The 19,886-nt window shown below is 50.0% G+C and overlaps 8 protein-coding genes across 8 annotated transcripts; 4 read left to right on the top strand and 4 right to left on the bottom strand.

Annotated features, from left to right (window-relative positions):
• Window positions 1–140: 140 nt before the first annotated feature.
• On the bottom strand, window positions 141–834 carry alg13 (N-acetylglucosaminyldiphosphodolichol N-acetylglucosaminyltransferase catalytic subunit ALG13; the record flags this gene model as incomplete). Its single annotated transcript, XM_056888564.1, has 3 exons — window positions 141–279; window positions 334–472; window positions 528–834. 3 exons carry the CDS (start codon window positions 832–834, stop codon window positions 141–143), a joined length of 585 nt encoding a protein of 194 aa, XP_056737866.1.
• Window positions 835–1,023: 189 nt separating this feature from the next.
• Window positions 1,024–2,244, top strand: N7443_008507 (mitochondrial 37S ribosomal protein mS35; the record flags this gene model as incomplete). Its single annotated transcript, XM_056888563.1, has 2 exons — window positions 1,024–1,582; window positions 1,643–2,244. 2 exons carry the CDS (start codon window positions 1,024–1,026, stop codon window positions 2,242–2,244), a joined length of 1,161 nt encoding a protein of 386 aa, XP_056737865.1.
• A 736-nt stretch (window positions 2,245–2,980) lies between these two features.
• N7443_008506 (uncharacterized protein) lies at window positions 2,981–4,724 on the bottom strand (the record flags this gene model as incomplete). Its single annotated transcript, XM_056888562.1, has 3 exons — window positions 2,981–4,050; window positions 4,112–4,178; window positions 4,236–4,724. The coding sequence occupies 3 exons, from the start codon at window positions 4,722–4,724 to the stop codon at window positions 2,981–2,983; spliced, it is 1,626 nt and encodes a 541-aa protein (XP_056737864.1).
• Window positions 4,725–5,964: 1,240 nt separating this feature from the next.
• On the bottom strand, window positions 5,965–7,731 carry N7443_008505 (putative HET domain protein; the record flags this gene model as incomplete). Its single annotated transcript, XM_056888561.1, has 2 exons — window positions 5,965–7,622; window positions 7,680–7,731. 2 exons carry the CDS (start codon window positions 7,729–7,731, stop codon window positions 5,965–5,967), a joined length of 1,710 nt encoding a protein of 569 aa, XP_056737863.1.
• Window positions 7,732–8,635: 904 nt separating this feature from the next.
• N7443_008504 (uncharacterized protein) lies at window positions 8,636–13,358 on the bottom strand (the record flags this gene model as incomplete). The annotated part of the gene is made up of 2 exons (XM_056888560.1): window positions 8,636–12,949; window positions 13,017–13,358. The coding sequence occupies 2 exons, from the start codon at window positions 13,356–13,358 to the stop codon at window positions 8,636–8,638; spliced, it is 4,656 nt and encodes a 1,551-aa protein (XP_056737862.1).
• Window positions 13,359–13,755: 397 nt separating this feature from the next.
• N7443_008503 (RNA methyltransferase, TrmH family) lies at window positions 13,756–15,333 on the top strand (the record flags this gene model as incomplete). Its single annotated transcript, XM_056888559.1, has 1 exon — window positions 13,756–15,333. One exon carries the CDS (start codon window positions 13,756–13,758, stop codon window positions 15,331–15,333), a length of 1,578 nt encoding a protein of 525 aa, XP_056737861.1.
• Window positions 15,334–15,864: 531 nt separating this feature from the next.
• Window positions 15,865–17,152, top strand: N7443_008502 (NAD(P)-dependent alcohol dehydrogenase; the record flags this gene model as incomplete). The annotated part of the gene is made up of 3 exons (XM_056888558.1): window positions 15,865–16,008; window positions 16,083–16,940; window positions 17,000–17,152. 3 exons carry the CDS (start codon window positions 15,865–15,867, stop codon window positions 17,150–17,152), a joined length of 1,155 nt encoding a protein of 384 aa, XP_056737860.1.
• A 984-nt stretch (window positions 17,153–18,136) lies between these two features.
• N7443_008501 (putative C6 transcription factor) lies at window positions 18,137–19,846 on the top strand (the record flags this gene model as incomplete). The annotated part of the gene is made up of 1 exon (XM_056888557.1): window positions 18,137–19,846. The coding sequence occupies one exon, from the start codon at window positions 18,137–18,139 to the stop codon at window positions 19,844–19,846; it is 1,710 nt and encodes a 569-aa protein (XP_056737859.1).
• Window positions 19,847–19,886: the final 40 nt, after the last annotated feature.

Raw genomic sequence — 19,886 nt, 5'->3', positions numbered from 1 at the left:
CACAACACGCCGAGGCCAAACTCCCGGAGGATCCTGTGTTTTCCTCCAAGTCAGAATTAGATTGATCGCCAACGCCAAGCTGCTCCATGAGAGGTATAATTTCCCAATCACCCGATTATATACAGTAAATAAAGAGACAATCAGTCGAGTGTGGCAAGCTGGTCGGCCATAGCCCGACTGACCTGGATTTCATTCTCCTGAGTGTTCTCATGGGCCCCATTCATGCCAGGTCGTTGGTGGCGCATGGATTCAGCCTTTGCGACTGCGGAGACGAGATCCCTGAATCAGCGTTAGAAAGGCGCACACAGAGTGCCAGGTCTCCTATTTACTCACTCTACTAAAGAGTTCACAGCATAATTAGTCCTGTCCAGCTCGATTGCCAACTGTTCTTGGTGGTTGTCGGCCAGGTCACTGTTGGGGACAACAATGAGAGGAAGCTGAGCCCGAAGACCCTCCAGGATAGAGCCAGTGCCTATCGAATTAGAAAAGAGATTCAAAATTTCACAGGTTTCAAGATAGTAGCTCACCGGCATGAGTGATCATCAGTCCCTGTTCCTGATTTTTGGCTTCATCGGCCATTGCCAGATGGATTGACGAGTCCAGGTTTGGCTTAAAGTCGAAGCCACCAATACCAATTCCATGCAGAGCTGTACTGCCGTCTGGGTTATTTGCCAGGAATTCGTCCATTATGGGCTTGCCATCCTTGCCATACTGAACCAGCAAGTGGGTGTAGTTCTGTTGCTTGAGGCATGCCAAGAAGGGTTCGCTGAGCACTTGCCGCACGAGTTTCACAAATGAAGCGGTCGCTCCGACCGTAACCAAGCAGGTCTTCATATTTCTGACTGAAATGTTCAAATTTGGGAGACTGCACCAAGTGAGAAGGTGATGGACAATAGCAACCGTATCATAGTCGCGACACGTGACTAAATCCACTAGCACTGGTTAGGCTTAGCGTATTGCGGACTTCAAGGTGGAAAACATCGAAGGTGCGCCGTAGCCCATTCTACACTCCACGCTGCAACAATGGCTTGCGCTGCCCGGTCATTGACTCGCTCAGCCAGAGCCCTGGCCCAGAGGGGCCCCGGGTTCTTCCCTGCGCGGTCTTTTTCAAACTCCCCGTTCCGATTCGTCTCCGATGACCGGGTCGTTCCTCCGCCCCCGAAGGACCTCAAGGCGGAGGATTACCCGGCTGCGCCTGAGTATTCCCCGGACCTCCTCAGCAAAGAAGACCGATCTATGTACGATATGATGGCCCCTGAACAGCGGGCTCAATTCGATGCCGACAATCGCCGCCTCGTGGCCGAATTCAACGATGTCGAAAAGCGCGCCGCGATGTTCGCCGAGCTCGATAAGAAAGTCAACCAGATTGACAAGGAGGAGGACTTGCGGTTCGAGGATATTCGGGGCAAGCAGCGCGGTTTCTGGGCCGAGGATGATCCGGATGAGTTTGCCCAAGTGGAGGACGGTGATGAAGAGATCAATGACGACGAAATCACTGCCATGGCACACGCTGAATTGGAATTGCACCGGGAAGTCAGAGAATATGCCCGTATTGCGGCATGGGATATGCCAATGCTAAGCAGTAAGTATCAAACCCACCCTTTTCATGCATCGCAGTGCCTAACAACAGTCTTCCGTATAGAGCTGGCCAAACCCTTCACCCTCCCTCCGGATACACACATTCTCCGCTTCCGCTATACTACATACATGGGCGAGCAGCACCCGGCCGAGCCCAAGGTTGTTGTGGAACTTGCCTCTAAGGATTTGAGCCCCAAGTACCTCTCCGAGGCCCAGCGCCAGACTTTCCTGAAGCTGGTTGGCACCCGCTACAACCCCCAGACCGACATTGTCAAGATGTCCAGCGAGCAGTTTGGCTCTCGCGCACAGAACAAGCGGTACTTGGCCGATATTATCAACTCTTTGATCAAGGAGGCCAAGACAGGCGATGCCTACACCGATATTCCTCTCGACCTCCGCCATCACAAGCCCAAGACTCGCGTTCAATTCCCCGAAGCTTGGAACATGACCGAAGAGCGCCGGCAACAATTGGCCGCTCGCCGTGCCGAGCGCATCGCTGCTGAGAAGGAGCGTGCGGCTATCGTGGATGGCGGCAAGGTTATCTCCCATGCCGTCCAGGCTCTCCCCGAGCTCAACCCTGCATTGAAGGCCCAGGCTGCCGAGGAGCGGGAGCGTGTTGCTGTCAAGGTTGGAGCTCGTGGAGGTAAGAAGTCAGTTCGTCGATGAGTTGTTGACGAGCGGTGTATATGCTTTGCATGGTATTTCTTTGGTGTGTTGGATAAAACTGTGGTCGACATTTGCGAGGCGCGGGCGCATATTCCAGGAAGTCTAATCGGCTTCATTTTTCTTCTCGCTGTACAATAGTCATAACATTACAATCCATTGGCGTCTCGCTGCCACTGTCCATCTGCTTTGTACTGTTGTAAACCCGAGTGTACTTCTCTTCATCACAGTTGCAACGGTATCTTTTGCCTTCGCCCAAATCTACGCTACAAGATCTACAAATTGGAGGTTATAGCTGAGAATAATCGTATTTCATAAGTAATTTATCGAAGAAACACGTCATTCATGTCATATCAAGTCGAGATCCTTCAATTCGTCCTCTCCCCGTAGATTCACCAACCACAAAAGGTTAAAAGGGCGGCAAGTCACCAACTTGAAAAGGTGGCGAGTCACCAGCCACAGAGGCAGCGAGGCCCGGAAAGGGTAGCCCAAGCCGCGGAAGAAAAAACATGTGTTGGGCGAGTCGACAGTATATCAGGCTTGATGTTGTTTGGCTTCATATGTTCCTCATGTAATTAATCAACAAGTCAGTCTCGGGAAGAACAGGTGACCGACAAGGATGCTGACAATTCAGTCGCTAGGCGAATCGATGCTGCGTCAGACTTGATGGTGTTCTTCATGAAAATATCCCTCATGTCAGTCTCGGGAAGAACTGTTAACCGACGAGGGTGCTGACAATTTAGTTGTCAGGCTTGGCGTTCTTCTTGACAGCCTCGTCAAAGAACTTGTCAAGGCCGGACAATAAGGCAGTTTCAACACTAGTATTAGACGAAGTGCCGGGGTACTGAACAGGCTCACCGATAGCACCGTAAGTGTACTCCATGTCGTGTGGGTGAATCGACTCGCTGTTAGACAGAAGGTTGTTGTAAATACGGCGCTGCTCGGGGTCCTTGAAGTTGGGAGCAGTGTAACGGAAAACAGGATTCACAGACGGAGGAACAAAGCGAGAACCAGGTTCCGCGGTGAAGGCGATGCGACGGTGCACATCAGTTTTGACAATATTGGAAACATGATCACCGACAGATGTACTGGGACGACTAACTGGGTTGACACCGGCGGGATTACCGTTCGACGGACTTTGAATATTGGCGTCACCACCGAATTTGTCGCGGTCATACTCAAATGGACGGCGAGACTTAGTACGGAAGCCACTCCTCGAGAAAGCATTCAGAGTTTCCTCCACGGTCAGCCCGGGAAAGCTAGTAGTCAGGTCATGTCTCTCGGTAGTCATACCATCCTTCTCGAGCAATTGCTTGCTCTGGGAAGAAAATCGACCGGAATTCTGCTGAGCAGAAGCGAGAGTAGCACCTGTAGAGTGACTGGGGGCGTTGTGAATAACAAAAGAGTCGCCCGAGCTGGCACTAGACGAAGTGGGAGTGACATTGGCAGACTCGGCGTAGTTCTTACGTGGCTGCTGAACCTTGATAACATTGCCACGAGTTTTGCCAGGCCCGAAGCCAGGACCACGAGGAGACTTGGGGGCCCTGTGACGACCCTGCTTGTCGTGATGCTCGTTGCTTCCTGGGGCGTCAACAGAAAGGCTCCACTCGATAGATCTCTGAGGGGACTGGGAGGAGGACTGGTGGGCATGCTCAGTCAGAGCATACTGTCTCTGGCCATCCTTGTTTCCATAACCGGACTGCAGACTGGGGACTGAGAACTTGTCACGGTACCAACGAGGGATATCACGCAGACCAAGCTTCTCTAGCAGCTGAGCGTCCATGGGCATCTCATGCTTGTACAGACAGCCTACAAATGAATGAAATCAGCAATTTTCTTGTTCAAGTGAGGGGTCGAGGAATATTCTTACCTTGTTGAGAGTAGTCGCACTCGCCGTGACGGATCCAGTAGGAGCAATAGTGCTTCTTGCTGTGGGCCTGTGAAGCCAGTCAGTCAATTTGATCATGATACCAGGTAGTGATGAGGCAACTTACGTTCTTCTGATTGGCCTGAGTGCTTCCTCCCTGGGTATTGCCAAATCCATGCTGAGACGCAGTCTGGGCACCGGGGTCGAAAGCAGAAATAGGAACAGGAGCAGGAACAGGAACAGCAGAAGTGATAGAGTCAGTAGCAGCAACCAGAGAAGGAGCATCAAAACCACGGAAGAGGACTTCCTGGATGGCAGAACGAATATCACCGTGGACATTGTCTTCACGAAGAATCTTGTACAGCAGAGAGTTGACCTCATGAACCTTTTCATCAGCTACGACACGAGCACCAGAAGGAGAACCATCGACAATCCAGCTTTCGGCCCTTGGAGCAGCAACACCGCAGCTGGTCATTCCTTGAGTCTCACCGGGAGTAAGAGCACGAGAGACGCCGCGGACAGACAGACCGGGAGGCAGGTCATCAACCGCGATGAGCGGCGTGAGAGTCCCATCAGGACGAGAGCAGAAAAAGGAAGGACGGTCCTGGCTGCCCATGGTGACAACAGCGGGACGTTCACCTTGACAAGATAATGATACACAAATAATAATATGTGTAGATGAATAAAGATGGCTGAGAACAGGTGGGAAACGTAAAAGATAAAAGTTGGTAGGGAGGGGAGATGGGCAAGAAAGGGAGAAGATTCGAAGTAAAAGAAGTCAAGGCGCCTTTTAAAGCTGGAAGTTCCCGGTGAACTTGAATCGTATTGAAGTGAAGTTTGACCGTGAATATTGATGTAGATCGTGACCATGCCTCTCTGCAGTCACCTCAATGCCGACACAGCGCCAGCTCACCAGATTCAAACTCCTAACCCTGGGGAATGAATCCAAATCCCTGAGCTATATGGCTACTTTAATGAGCAGCAGGGCTTATTTCCGTGAAACCCATGCGCAAGAGATGAGCTGCGATTGCACAACTCTGAAGCGTCACTGACCTTCTCGAGGTAGACCCAATGCCTGAGAACTAGAAGCCCTCTCAGATATACACCACATCCATGTATAAAGACCAGAGCCATCAAAGGTCTCAGGAACGCAATCGCTGCAACATTCAAGCGACGTCAAACAAGGAGTTGAATGGCCAGAGAGCCGTCGGTTAGCTGCATTGGCCTTCCAGCTAAGATCTCTATTCTACTTTCTGCACGTCTTCCCTGTGACATACTCCTGTCCGTACCCTGGAAACAGAGATCCAGCCATATCTCAATTCTTTCATCCCTTTGTGGCTTCATAGTCAACACCGAAAAGCATTGTATGCAACAATGGCCGTCCCAATTCGGTTTTTATTCTGGCAAAACAACCACTGGTATCCCGGATGTATCCAACACCAAGGCCTTGTATCATGACAGTACTGTGTGTGAAAAAAACGTTTAGCATCATTGAGTTGACCCCTGGGAGCATCCGAGCTAGCGCGTTGTCCCGGTTCCCCATGGATGGATTGGTAATCAATAATTACGGTATAATAATCTTTGGCCCCAAAGTTTTCCAAAAAATTACCGATTTGACTTGTGATATTGATACAGATTGAATGGGTCTGGGATGATCGTTGTGGCCCGTGGTCCCGTGACATTATTAGACCTAACTTCCGGCCGCTCGCGATCCAACAACTGGAAGAACAGCACACATACGAGAATATCCCATCAGGGGGTCAGACGATAGCCATTGAGAAAGCATTAGATTTGGATGCATTATGGTGGGGACGGAAAGAATGGTCCGCTAAGTGAGATCGCAAATCATTTCACACCTAGACCAACTTGAGCTTGCGTCTTTCCCATCCCAAGGCACCGAAGGTGCCTCTAGGATCAGCCGGCTTATTCCATCTGCTGAAACTAACAGTCAGATATCCTACTCTGGTAAAGGATATCTCGTCACCAGAGCCTTTCAAAATGAGGAGAAGACAATATCCCTCATCACTCTCCGTGGTCCATCCATCAAACTTGAGAACGATGCAGACATGGTGTTCAATCAATCGAGTGAACTGTGCCGTGTCTGCCTCTTGATCCTCAGCTGATCTAGGTCTGCAGCAGCCGCAATCAAACATCAATGATTGATCCAGAACTGGCCTTACCTGAAACCCTTTCGGCTGACCCTCGAGACTCTTGAGACTATCAGTCAGCTTTTTGAACCCGATACAGGCCGCCTCGAGGATAATATGCGATCCTTCCAAAATACGTCCGTAGAGGTTTGAAGGGTCTGCGAGCTCAATGTGGTGCGAGACAAGCTCTGGCTGATAAGTTTGTGCCCACAAGGAAACCGGAGTATCATCTGCTTGGACATTGTCAATGGTCACAGGGCCATCCACGCTCGCCCAACTCCAGGTTGGAGCCCTATATTCCGGGGTTGGGGTCAGAAGAGAGAACATTCGGCCCCAGGAAAGCCCGGATACAACATGGTTGCTCCAGATCCCGGCTAGGTAATCTCCCAATGTTCCATCGTTCATGACTAGTGCGATTCTCCCTATCACAGGGAGTTTGTCAGAGGGGTCTTCAAATTTGCCCCAGGAGAGTGCGTTGACGTTTTGAGTCCAAGTCTTTAGCCGCGCTACGGACTCTTTACTAGCTTCATCACGACCGATTTCAGTCTCAACTGGGAGTTGCTGAAGTGTACGCTGCACATATCTCTGCATGTCGCTTTTGTCGAAGGCATTATCTTTTGGCCCAAGATCCTGGTCTCCAACAAGCTTGGCTGCCTCAAATTGATAGCCAGAGGCACATTCCCAAATCAGTTGCTGTTTTGTGAAGTGTACAATACGCGGCGCCAGAATCCGCTCCAAAATATTCCAACCATGCATAGCGAGTGGAGACTCTGCGATACTTGATAACCAGCGTAGTTCTCGCGGTCGGAAACATCTATCTTTGTGAGGCCCCATCGCGGGTGAATAAAGGACGTTCCTGTCATGAAACAGTCCGCGATTGGCTTCTTCCCCAGCCGACGCTACAAGCATCAATGATGCCTGACCGTAGATGTTCAGAAAGCCAGAGGGATCTGAAAGCTCGGGGGCGGTGATACAGAGCTCCCTTGTCCAGAGATATTGATATCCCAAGCGGCGGGCGATATCAATAGCGTCAGACACAGCCTTGGAACAAGCCGTGACATCCAAAGGAACCGAGAGTCTACTTTCTTCTGGCTCTTGCAAAGCTAGATCCTTGACTTCCCCAGAGCATTGATGGCTCAAGATGATGTAGGGACCGTTCTGCTTCTCAGTAGAGACAATCTTTGGATCCACCGTAGGGTCATGGGAGATCTCGATGACCCTTTTCGGCAAAGGAGCTGATGTGGATGAAAAGCACGTCTCATGCTCTGTACATTGCGACATCCAAGTCGAGATCCTCGTCAAGCATTTTTCATCCCCCGAGCTGACTGGCACTGCCCGTAGACGATCCAGCCCATTGACAGGTGGACCTAGTAAAATCAGTATCACACGTAGCAATCACTTAAAATTGGGCCACGAATACACACCTTGATAGTCACTAGCAACACACATATCTAGACAACAATCGTCTGCGGACATTGTCATGCCAATGATCCCCTCTTCTCTTGCATCTAGACGTAAGTGGCTAAAGGATATCTCTCGTCCCGATAATTCGTCACGTCGGGTTCTCCAGCGGTATGAAGAGTGTAAAACTGCACAGAAAAATTTGCAGCCCTCGCAGCCTTCAGCTGCCTTGACGAGGAGATTATCGTATTTGCCTAGAGTAACGCCAAAGCCGTTTGTCGTCTCCAGATCCCAAGTGTTGCAGTCTTCGCAGAGAGGCATGTTTGCCAGACGAATAGTAGCTAAATTGTTCAATAGCAGAAACGAAGTTGCCTGTCACCAACTCTACGGCGACCGCGCGACATAAATATACCCGGAGCATGCTGTTGTCCTTCGCTAAACAAGGTTTACTTTAAGCCGTATGACCCCTGGTAAATCAAGTTTGAGCGCTGCCTGAAGCTTAGTTTTCTTGGTTTGATGCTACGTGGTCTCACTAACGGTAGCGAGATGTTTGGACCCCTGTGGCGTCCCTGAACCTCCGTGGCGGGATAATGTGGAAGACATCGACATGCGACTTGGCCAAAAATGGCTAGGGTGGTATAAGATACAGATCAAGTAGCATATATCTATAGCACTTGAGACACTCCTCTACTAAGGAAATTCTTGAAGTCCCAACTTCTAAAGATCTTGAGATTAATATAATCTAACAACAAGAGGGGTATCATCGTGAATGGGAATCTGAAAGAGAAAAAAAGCCTCCTATAACCTGTATTCCCTGGCGCGCATATTAATGAAAGCAAAATTGGCAGCCTAGAAAGAGACAATGCTCATCCGCACTCTACTTTCGTCTTGTCATGGTATCATCATGCCGTGATCGCTATGGTGTATGCAAAAAATGAAATGGTCGATCGTGAACTGATATGGATCGTCAACAGCGCACCTACTGTGGAGGGAGCTGCTTGGTGATGGATTCCGTGGAAGTCGGAGCAGGAGACGGGTTGGTGTTGTTTGAGGCTCTGATGGAAGAATCAGGGCCAGTGAGATCAATGTAAGCTGATGCACCCCCAAGATGTTGTGCAGCGGGAGGAAGACCCTGTTGAGGAACCCGCGCAGGTACGAAGGCACTCATGGGAGGAGCCTGTAGAGAGGATGACGTAGCTCGCTGGGTAGGCCCGGGGTGTTGAACAGCACCCGCAGCCATTGCTGCCTTCAAGCGCTGGCGCTGTGCCTCACTTGTGAAGATAACTCTCAGGTACTTTGTGGCCATGGCCACGAGCTTTGGGTCTTCCTTGCTCTTTGAAAGCGCATCCAGCATGCGGTGAATTTGAGTAGGCGATTGAAGATGCGGACAGGCGCGGCGCTTTCCAAAGTGTGCCGAGCCGCAAAGCGGACAGTGTTCAACTCCTGCCTGCTTTAGTGGGCAAGCGCCTGGATAATGAGGCTGGCCGCATGCAAGACATGTCGGACCAGCTTGCAAGTAAGGATGGGGATCTAAAGCGCCATCGAGACTAGATGGTATCGCATTTGGCGGCATCTGCACGCGCTCGAAGGGACGGGCTTTCGGCCTCGGAGGCGTCTCGCTATGCAGGTCCATATCCATAGGATTTGCGCCTGCGTCCTCATCGTCCGCCGACTCGCTTTCTGGCCTGCCCTCCCGAAATTCGACATCACTGTCATCGTTGCGATGTGACTTGCCCCGTCGCTTGACAGGCGAGGACTCGAGAATATCGTGATCCTCTGCTCCTTCCTCTCGAGTAGTCTGGTAGTTGACCGTGGCTCGCTTGCGCTTACCACGGCCAAGACCCTCCAATTTCGAATATTCCTCTTCATTGGCATCGCGCTCACGCTCGCGGAGAATTTTTTCCCAGGCAGCAACATCGGCAGGTATGATCTCTTCAGTCTCTTCGGCAACCTCTTCCAATGTACCCCGATCATTCTGCCAGACGCGTGCAAAATTGAATTTCGGCTGTTCAGTTGAACGAGAATCATTGGTGGAACTTTGCTCCTTTTTTTCAACTTGACTGCGGTCCAGCAATTTATCAATAGAAGGCAAGTCGTAGTGGATATCAGCTGAATCATCATCATCAAATAGAGATGCTGCACCATGTTGAAGAATTGATTCTAGATCCTCTTCATCTTCATCGGCCTCCATGCGTTCGATTAGAACATGATCGAGCGCCAGCTTCTTCTTGCCCTTTAGCATAATTTTCTCCTCCACCGACGCGCGCGTTGTCAAGTGGAAAACAAGGACAGTTTTCTGCTGGCCAATTCGATGGGCTCGCGACAAAGCTTGCATATCCTGCTTGGGATTGAAGTCAGGGTCCATGATGATGACTGTATCGGCAGTAGCAAGATTGATTCCCACACCGCCCGATCGAGTTGACAGCAGGAACGCAAAAATCGGAGAGCCAGGCTGGTTGAATTGATCGATTTGTTGCTGTTTATCTTTAGCGGATAGTCTGCCATCCAGCCGACCGTATTTTAGGCCAAGGCCGTGGAGGAAGTCCTCCACAACATCAAGGTTTTCCAAAAATTGGCTGAAAATCAAAACCCTGTGTCCGCGCTCCTGCAACCTTGGCAGCATCAAGTTGAGCAATCGAAGCTTCCCAGAGGCCTCCACCAAGTGCCTCTGTGCCAAGACGGAGTCACTAGTGTACTCCTCAATGGCTCTATTGTAGATGAAAGGGTGGCAAAGGCACTTCCGGAGTTGCATCAAGATGTTGTTCAAGTTATGCCGATCCTGCTTTCTGATTTGACCGGTCTGTTTCTTGACAATGGCCCTGATCAACTGAGGGTTTTTTCCAAGAATTGATTTGTATAGTTTCTTCTGCACAAGAGACATTGAGACGGGGACGATGATTTGAACCATTGGAGGCAAGAACGGTAGAACCTCCGCCTTGGTACGACGAAGGAAGAAAGGACGGATCAATTCATGAAGTGTCCGAATCTTTCCCGAATCAAGGGAGCTGTATTCCTTTTCCAACTCTTCTGCGTTCTTGTCTCGATCAAGAAACTGGAGTAGGTTGAAAAGCTCGCGAATGTTGTTCTGGAGAGGAGTTCCACTCAGAAGGACTTTGAAGTCAAACTTCATACGACAGAGCTTTTCGTAGAGCTGGGATCTGTCATTTTTCAGGCGTTGTCCCTCATCTACCACCAATCCTGCCCATGGAACCTTGTTTAGAACCCTTTTTGTGTCGTCATCGATCATGCTTTCGTATGAAGCGATCACAACATGGCAGTGGAGGTCCCTCCCGCCCTGTGGAAACATTTCGTAATCTCTGGCCATCTGGCGCGAATATTGAGTGCCGAAATAAGTGGCGACTTGAAGGCTCGGTGCCCAGTTCTTGATCTCACGTCGCCAATTCGGAACGGTCGAATTTGGACAAACTACCAAGAAGGGCCAGCATGAGTGTTTTTGAATTAGGGCCGTGAGTAGGCCGATGACCTGTATGGTTTTCCCAAGACCCATATCATCCGCTAAAATGGCATTCTGCTGTCTCACAAACATGTAGTAAAGCCAATTTACACCGTCCAGTTGATATGCCATGAGGTCACCACCAGTAATCATATCTGATTGGGTGTGCATAACCAGATCTTGCTCGAAGTCTTTGGTCCGAATCAAGGCCAATCGTTCATTGAGTTTGTTCCGGTCTGGAATCGAAATATCGCCCCGGGCCAACCAGTCATTGAAAGCAGTCGAGAAGTCTGCCCATCGGTCTTTGTCGTCTGCCTTATTTGGCTCGGGTGGCTTCTCCCATACCGTGTCCTCGTAGTTCAGGCCTTTGTATTTGACATAGGCCTCTTTGACCATCTCGGGGTTGGACTTGTCTTTCTCGACGGTATTTTCCCGGTATGTCACCTCGAAGACGACGTCTACCCGCAGCTTGTCCTCAGAAACTGCATCTTCTGTTGTCCAAGTTGGCTTTCGAGCACTGTCTGACATAAGAAAGGATCGACGCGTAGTGGGGCTACTGATGCAATAGACCCAGTCACCCGGCATCCAAGCAACTCGGAAGTAAGACTTGCGTTTCCACTTGATTAAATACTCTTTCTTTACTTCTGGGATGATCTCAGAATGGGGAATGTTCGATCCCATGGATTCGCGTTCGATGAGACGCCAGGCAAGGATCTCTTGAATGTCACCGGGGGCATTGGAGCATTCATTACATTGCCAGTGGACGCTGTAATCCGAGAAGTTATCGAATGTATCGATGTTTGTCATCGGTTTGAGACATTCCACGTGAAAGCCTCGATGGCATCCGGTGCATCTGAACAGGAGATTGTCGATGTTGTTCACCCGAGTCCTATCAACTGGGGTGACGGGGTCCATACCATAATTAGCGACACGCTGCTGCTGCTCCTCTTTGGAGGTGAGACGCTGTCGCAAAGGCCGAGACATTGGGCCGAGCTCATGGCAATTCGCGCATTCGCCCAAATGTGGAGACATATCATGTTTCTTGTGAGCAACGCCAAGACAACGTCGACACTGTAGAATGAAGTGACCCTCATCGATCTTGGTTACAAGGTGTTCTCGACTGTTCCGCGGACCGAGGCAAGTTTGATGGTACGATGTGCTGCAACCTTGGCAAAAGACCAATGGCCCCTTCACCGAATCGTCCTCGTAATAACTACAGGTATCGCAGCAAGCAAAGTGGCGTTGCCGAAATTCGTCATCGTGCGAGGTGATTTGGAAAGTCTCCTTGGCTCCAGTATATTTTTGCTTCTTAGGAGTGTCACTTGCAAACTCCGAAACATCGTCCTCATATCGTTCCCGTAAATTCTGTCGAAGCGATTTCCTATCACGTGCCGAGACTCGTGTGGCCTTTGCCAGAGGAGAGTACTCGTCCGAGGATGAAGGACGAGTTGATCGAAGGCCTGGCCTGGGTCCTCGCCTGAGTCCCCGCTTTCCGGCCCGCCTGGCGCCTTGTCTCGGTTTTCTGGTGTGAAGCCGAGCATCAGTAAGCTCATCGGTGGAGCTTTCTTCGCTATCTCTAGAGCTGGGATCATTTTGGTAAAACCCCAAGTATCCTCCACGTGCAGCTGGACGGCTAAGGTTGCGCCGAGTTCGAGTGTGCCGAGTTCGAGTGTCAGAGTACGAACCGTCGGATGCCGGCCCATCACCAGCATGGAGGGGTCTGTAAGAGAGCGGTCTCTGTCCAACCAACATGATATCATCATCCGAGCCGGAGTCTTGGGTGTATTGGTCTAGGGCCTTGGTGCTGTTGCCCAGATCCATGAATCGATTGTGGGTCATCTGCAAGAAAGGAAAGAAACAATTAGACGAATGCCATAACCAAGTGAAAGCAATAAAAAGAACTCACAGTTTCACGCTCTCCGCTTTGGAGGCGCACAGTGTAAAGAGGCTCTTTGGCGGTCGATGAGTCGATATCTAAGATACGGCGCGCCACGAAGTGACCAGGGAGGTACTCGTAATCATTCGGGTTTGAAACAGCAGGGGGAACGATCTTGAAAGAGCTGGGTTCCGTTGATCTGGGAGCTTTTCGAGGGGCTTCTGGGTCTTTAGTGTTTCGAGTTCGTGGAGCAGTATCACGCGCAGTGGGAAGTTCGTACGAGGCGGGATCCTCATGCTGGCTCAATACATGCGCGGCCATGGCGTCAGGGTCTTCGAGCTCCTCAATGCCTTCCGGATGACCAAACGTCATGTCGGTGAAACTCGGTTGAACGGCCGAAAAGTAGAAGGCACGCTATAGTAGAAACCGCGCAAGCAGTCTCTATGGAACGCGAAGCAGATGAGATTGTAGTGTGTTTCATGAGAATAGTGAGAATAGGCATGGGTATTTGCTGTTCCACAGAGTCTTGTAGGGTAATCAAAAAGTGAACACGGTCAACGGCCAGCACAGGTCGTAAGTATGTTATTCAGAGAAGTATAAATAGACAGAAAGCACTCTGGGGCAGCGAGTGATGCGGGAGCGCGTTTGTCTGGGAAAATATTGTTCCGGTCGTATCTAATCGGAGATAAGGACTCGGGGTAAATTTAATCCGTGTATCTTTTCTTATGCTGGCCTCGCCGGGCAAACAATTACTCTCGAAAGCTTCAAGATGCTTTTGAACGTTTCAAGACCAACCCTGGGTGGGCGTATATCGCTTTTAAGGTCAGCTCAGTGCTCAGTACCAGCTCGTCATGCCTCTTTGAACTCGGCCATTGGCCGGGGTATTCGCCGATCACAGCCTGGGGAGACATCGCCGAGTCGGTCTCTCGATGGCCGAGATGGACGCCGGCGGGTGAAGAGAGATGATTCTCAGTTCCAACCAAAAGGCCAAAGAAGTTGGCCTGAGAGATCCGATGAGAGGAGATTCGAGAGGAAGCCCCAAAAGTGGTCCGAGAGGAAACCCGAAAAGTGGCCCGAGAGAAGGCCTGAAAGGAAGCCTGTTTCAGATGCCTTTGACCAAGATGAATTTATACGGAGCGGCAGTTTTCGAACTCCGTCGCGAGGTCAGGAACGTGGGCATTCAAAAGACAGAAGTGAATCGCGCGAACGGGATTCACTTCCATCAGAGAAAGTAAAGTCGTTCTCACGAAAAGTCAGTACTCATGGGGTATCTCGTGCTCATCGAGCGACTGCGAGTGTCCCGGAGCGAGTGAAGGAACACGTCAAAGTCCCGGAGTCGATACCTTACACGTCACCGGCATCTGAATTTATCTACGGCACCGGTTCCGTCGAAGCAGCATTGCGTTCCAGCCGTCGCCAACTATACAAGCTCTATCTCTATCAAGCCGCCGGAGAAGAGCTCAGTCCTACAAAAGTTGCTCTTCGCAAGCTGGCTCTCTCGAGCAACATTGAAGTCAAGATGGCCTTTGCCGGCTGGGACCGACTTCTCGATAAAATGAGTGCTGGCCGACCGCACAATGGTTGTGTTCTGGAGGCATCCCCTTTGCCAAAACTGCCCATTCGTGGCTTCCATCCGGTTCAAGCATTGACCGACAGCCATTTCCGTGTAGAATTGGGACCCCAAACGCGGGAGGAAGCTGCAGTTAATGGCACCGATGACCGCATCTCTATTCTTCATCCTCCAATCTCGCCTTCTGGTGAACAAGCGCATCGCTACCCAGTGTGTCTACTCTTGGATGGAGTCGTTGACCCTGGAAATCTTGGTGCTATCATACGTTCTGCTTACTATCTCGGAGTTGATACGATTGTTTTTGCTGGCCGCAACTCGGCACCTCTTTCACCTGTGACTATTAAGGCTTCTGCCGGCGCAGCAGAGAACATGTCTCTTCTTCACGTCAAAAATGAGATTGATTTCATTCAGCGGTCCCAAAACAACGGATGGAAATTCTACGCGGCCGACGCTCCGGGTCCCGGTGCCACGTATGTGGACCGCCTATCACCGGGCGATGGACCAAACGGCAGCCACCCTATCACCCAATCTCCCAGTGTGATCATGATGGGTAGCGAGGGGTCCGGGCTTAGCTCGCATATCAAGTCACATGCAGATGCGATCGTCAGCATCCCGGGTGCTCGACACAGCGCTCATCTAGGCGTTGAATCTGACCCAGCTCGCATCGATAGTCTGAACGTCAGCGTTGCCGCGGCTCTCTTGATGGAGACGTTCTTGCGAACCCCGCTGGGAGTCTCGGAGCCGGCTAGAAAGGGGAAGGGGCAGCGGATGTGGTAATCTGTAAGATAATCTTGGCATTTACATATGATGTCTGCTTGTATATTATTGTTGATAATAAGGTGGCTGTACGAATAGAACTGATTGTCTTGATTGTTTTTTTTTTCTTGCTCGGACAAAGGCATCCCCGTAAAAACCGGAATCGATTTCGGCACTGAGCTTTTGTGTTCATCGATGACGACGGGAATCACAAATTGAGACAAGTCTCGCTCTCCGCAATGACCGTGTAGCTGATAGGCCCAACGGAATGACGCGGCGATAATTCATGTTTTAGCGTTCCGCGCATCGATTTACCGATATTCGACGCCGAAATGGAGTTTGGTGTGGGGAAGGGATCCATAGGTCGGTGCTGCGGGGAAACGACCCGCAAATTGGGTACAGGGCTCTACGCAGTAAACTGTTCTCTAGCTTGAGCGAACCATCATAAGAGGGTCCAATTCAATTCCTTCAAGTTACACATCTTCTTTGTTTCCTACGCCTCCCAAGCTTTCTTGTGCATTGAAGTGGCACCAATCGCATCGAAGTCCCACTATGATTCCCGAGAAACAGATCCCTACAAAGGCCTTTGTGGTCGAAGCGCCTCACGCCCCGTTTGTCCTTCAAGATGTTGTTCTAGACGAGGTGCGGGATAACGAAGTTCTCGTTGAAATGAAATTTACTGGTCTGTGCCATACGGTATGGTGCATCTCGGAGGAACCCCGGCAGTACTCGGGCATTGCTGAATTACCGTGCTAACCTTGATCGTGTAGGACATTGTGGTGCAACAAGGTGCTTTGCCCGTTGGAGATTATCCAGCGGTCTTGGGCCATGAAGGTGCAGGTATTGTGCGCCGAGTTGGCAAGGCTGTCAAAGATAAAACCTTGAAGGACGGAGATCAAGTCTTCCTGAGCTTTACTACTTGCGATAGTTGCAATCCCTGCAAAGACGGACGCAAAGGCTTCTGCCGTGACTTCACTAATATCAACCTCGCGGGTGTGCGCGGCATCTCTGCTGCAGATTCACCGATCTCAACCCCTGCAGGCCAGCCTGTACGAGGACAGTTCTTTGGTCAGTCTTCGATGAGCAAATTGGCCATCGTGAATGAAGCGTCTGTCGTCAAGAGCACCTACAAGTTGAGCGACTTGGATTTTGCCGCACTTTCTCCCTTGGGGTGTGGTTATCTCACAGGTGCTGGCACCGTCTTGAACATTCTGAAGCCCAAACCCAAGTCGCGATTTGTGGTGCTTGGAATGGGCGCAGTCGGATTAGCTGCTATGATGACCGCCCGAGCTTTGGGCGTTGAGACTATAGTCGCCGTTGACATTGTCGACTCGAAACTCGAGCTAGCGACCTCTCTTGGAGCTACACACACGCTCAACACGAAGCATGTTACCGATCTTGCAGAAGGATTGAAAGAGATATTCCCTGAAGGTGTCGATAACATTCTCGACACCACTGGCGTTATCCCTTTGCTTCAGTCATCTATTGCAGCTCTAGGCCATGATGGAACTCTGGTCTTTGTGGGTGTTGCCCCGGCCACTGGCACCCTTACTATCAGCCCGCTGGAAATCATGCTTAGCTGCAAGCGAATCATTGGAGCGATTGAGGGATCGTCAGATCCAGCTAAAGTGAGTCACGGCTTTTTTTGGAGTCAGGTGGGTTTCGCGACTAATATAATTTTCCGTAGCTTCTGCCTCTACTGCTCGAGTGGTACAATCAGGGAAAATTTCCAGTTGATAAGCTAGCTAAGGTCTACAACACAGATTCGCTGGATCAGGCGTTGGAAGACCTGCAGGCTGGCAAAATTATTAAGCCGATTCTGAGGTGGGGTGATATTTGAATTTTAAAATTTGATACCTAGTCATCATTAGCTATTGTACGAATTGTTTCAACCTTTTGGCGGGCAAGCATGTACCGCGATGATTAATGCCATGAAGCGACAATCCTTATATGTTCTACCACTACTTTCCTAAATGTTCCAGTCTGCCTTGTAATGTCGAAGGATTTAGGCCAATTTCTTACTATAGATATCTTATTAGACCCTCAACCGAGAAGAGACTCTAAAGGGGCTTCCACATTTAGTTCTTCAGGTCTTCCTCGATGTCTTTTCTAGTTCTCTCTGTGGAATTCTTTTTAGACTAGATAGCCTTGAACTCCTTTATGGGAATTAGCCAGGGACGCCTGTTCCTAATCATTTGTATAATGTTAATGATCTGGCTGTATGCAAATAGAGCGGTTGGCCGAAGGCCACTTTGATAGAATCTCGAATTCCTGACATTCTGTCCGCCAAAATTTCATAAACCACAGACGTGATTTGGCATTAAACCTCTTCCTTAGCTCCTCGCCAATGTACTGAATGTGAGTGACCCACCACCAGATCCGTATCTTTTTTTTTTTTCTATCTTTTTGTAGCGAATGTGAATATCTGATAGCACGCGGGTTGTCTTTAGAGTGGAAAATTCCCTCCTGTGGCCTAGTGTATCTAGGAATATGTGAGTATATTGATAATAATGACTCGAGATGATTCTTAAGGCTCGTACTTCATTTGGCCGTGGTAGAGTTAGTAGTATAGATAAATAAAATCGGGTAGTCATACTCCGGTAGTATGATACTTTGGCGTGACTAAGCTCACGTATTGGCGCCTCAATATCATCTAAGCGGGAGATGTGCAGCTGACAAACTCTTGGCGCGTACCCGTTACCCGCCGAGGCGTGTGCTTGTCGTGTGCTTTCATCTCTTCTTCCAATTCTTGGCGCAAGTCAATTCTATGGATAACATCATGACCCGATGAAGTTTATGAAGGCTTAACTCGACAAAACACCCCATGTCTTCTCAATATCAGCAGAGATACAGCCAAGACGCGTCATCGCTTTCCGGGCCAGTGCGACAGCGGTCAAAACAAGCCTGTCTCCCGTGCCGGCGCCGCAAGAGGAAATGCGATGGAAATTTGCCCTGCAGTATCTGTCAAGGGTACGGGTACGAATGTGAATTTGGCAATGGACCTCAACCAACGAATCTAAAACGACCTGTGCCTTCGGGAGGGTCACCTCAGCCTAGGAAAGCGACCCGCTTGGCTGATCCCCAAGAGCCTCCAAAGCAACTCACGGAGTCCTCCATATTCCCTGGAATTCTTGAGCCGTCAAAAGCTCGATATGTTGGAAGGTACTCATCCATCGCTTTCCCACTTTACGTCGGCTTGGAGGTTCAGGCGACCACGATCCCGCGTCTGCACTCGTTTGCATACCACACGGGTATTCGCAAAGAGCCGCCCTGTGCAGTGACTTGTGAGGCTGCTCAAAAGATTTCATGGAATACGATGAGAAGTCTTCTAGAAGTCTATACAGCTACAGTGCATCCTGTGTTTGGCTTCTTGGATCTGGATCAAGTCTTCATGCTGTGTGAGAGACACTGGCATGGACAGCCCCAAGATATGGCCTTTGAGGCTATGATTAGTGGAGTCGTTGCAACGGCATCGCTATTCAGTGGAACCCTAGATCAGGATACTGAAATGTGGTTCATCTTACATCAGAAAGAGATCCTGGAAGATTGTGTGATTAGTCGCTTCCCTTCTTTGGAACAGATTGCAGCATGGATTATGCGAACTATTTACATGCGGTGTACTTCAAGGCCACATGTGACCTGGCTGTCCAGTTGCACGGCCATGCATTTGGTTGAGGCAGCTGGCTTGCATCATGCATCTGAATTCGTGATGCAGACAACTGGCAATGCGACTCCGAGTACAGAGATGTTCAACATAATTAATCGGACGGCACAAGTTGCGACCTGCCTTCATACTCTGATTTCTTTCGAATATGGAAGATCTATCATCACCTTGAACAGCCATAGTCTCGATAATTTGCAACCCGCAGGCGGAGAGAAGGATCTGACTTTTCAACTGTGTAGCCTGGTAGCTGCTGTTCCTACAATTCGGACAGGGAATCCTTTGTCATTGATGGAAGAGCTTTTCTCATCTCTAGACAAGATTACCGATGTCGCCATCGACCATGACTTCCTTCTTTTACTACGCGCAGACCTTGCCTTGGGTATATACCGTCGGCTTCGTGTCATGGATTCCAAATTTCAACAAGGACATAACGATCGCGTGATTGCTGCAGGCACAGCAGCTCTGCCGGCAGCACGGAGGTTAGCTAGCCAAAACCAGCCTTGGTGGAATGTCATCGGCACTGCATTTCAGTTTGCCTGCGCTCTCCTGGTTATGGACACCCCGACAAGCTGTGAAACCCTCGTGGAAACAATGGACACCTTGGAAATGATCGTTGATCACCTGGACACACATCTTGCCAAAGAAGCTCTCTCAACGGCGCGTCAGCTTGTCCGGGCTTCTTTGGATAAGAAGAAGAGAGGTGTTGAAGCCCTCGAGCGCATAGCTCGAGATGCCTCACCCGACCCAGCCGTTGGCGGAACAAACGACCACCTTCAACAGGATATTGCCGCAATGAGCCCATCACTCGTAGCACAGTTACCACTTGATCTGGATTCTCTATGGGCCATGGAATTCCAGCTTCCATTATGAATATAAATATTTGAGCACTTTTATAGAAATGGCTGAACTT

This window comes from Penicillium atrosanguineum (genome assembly GCF_028827265.1).
Source record: "Penicillium atrosanguineum strain IBT 20685 chromosome Unknown utg000007l_segment0_segment0, whole genome shotgun sequence".
Taxonomy (NCBI): Eukaryota; Fungi; Ascomycota; class Eurotiomycetes; order Eurotiales; family Aspergillaceae; genus Penicillium; species Penicillium atrosanguineum.
This window is presented reverse-complemented; position numbering and strand designations above follow the sequence as displayed.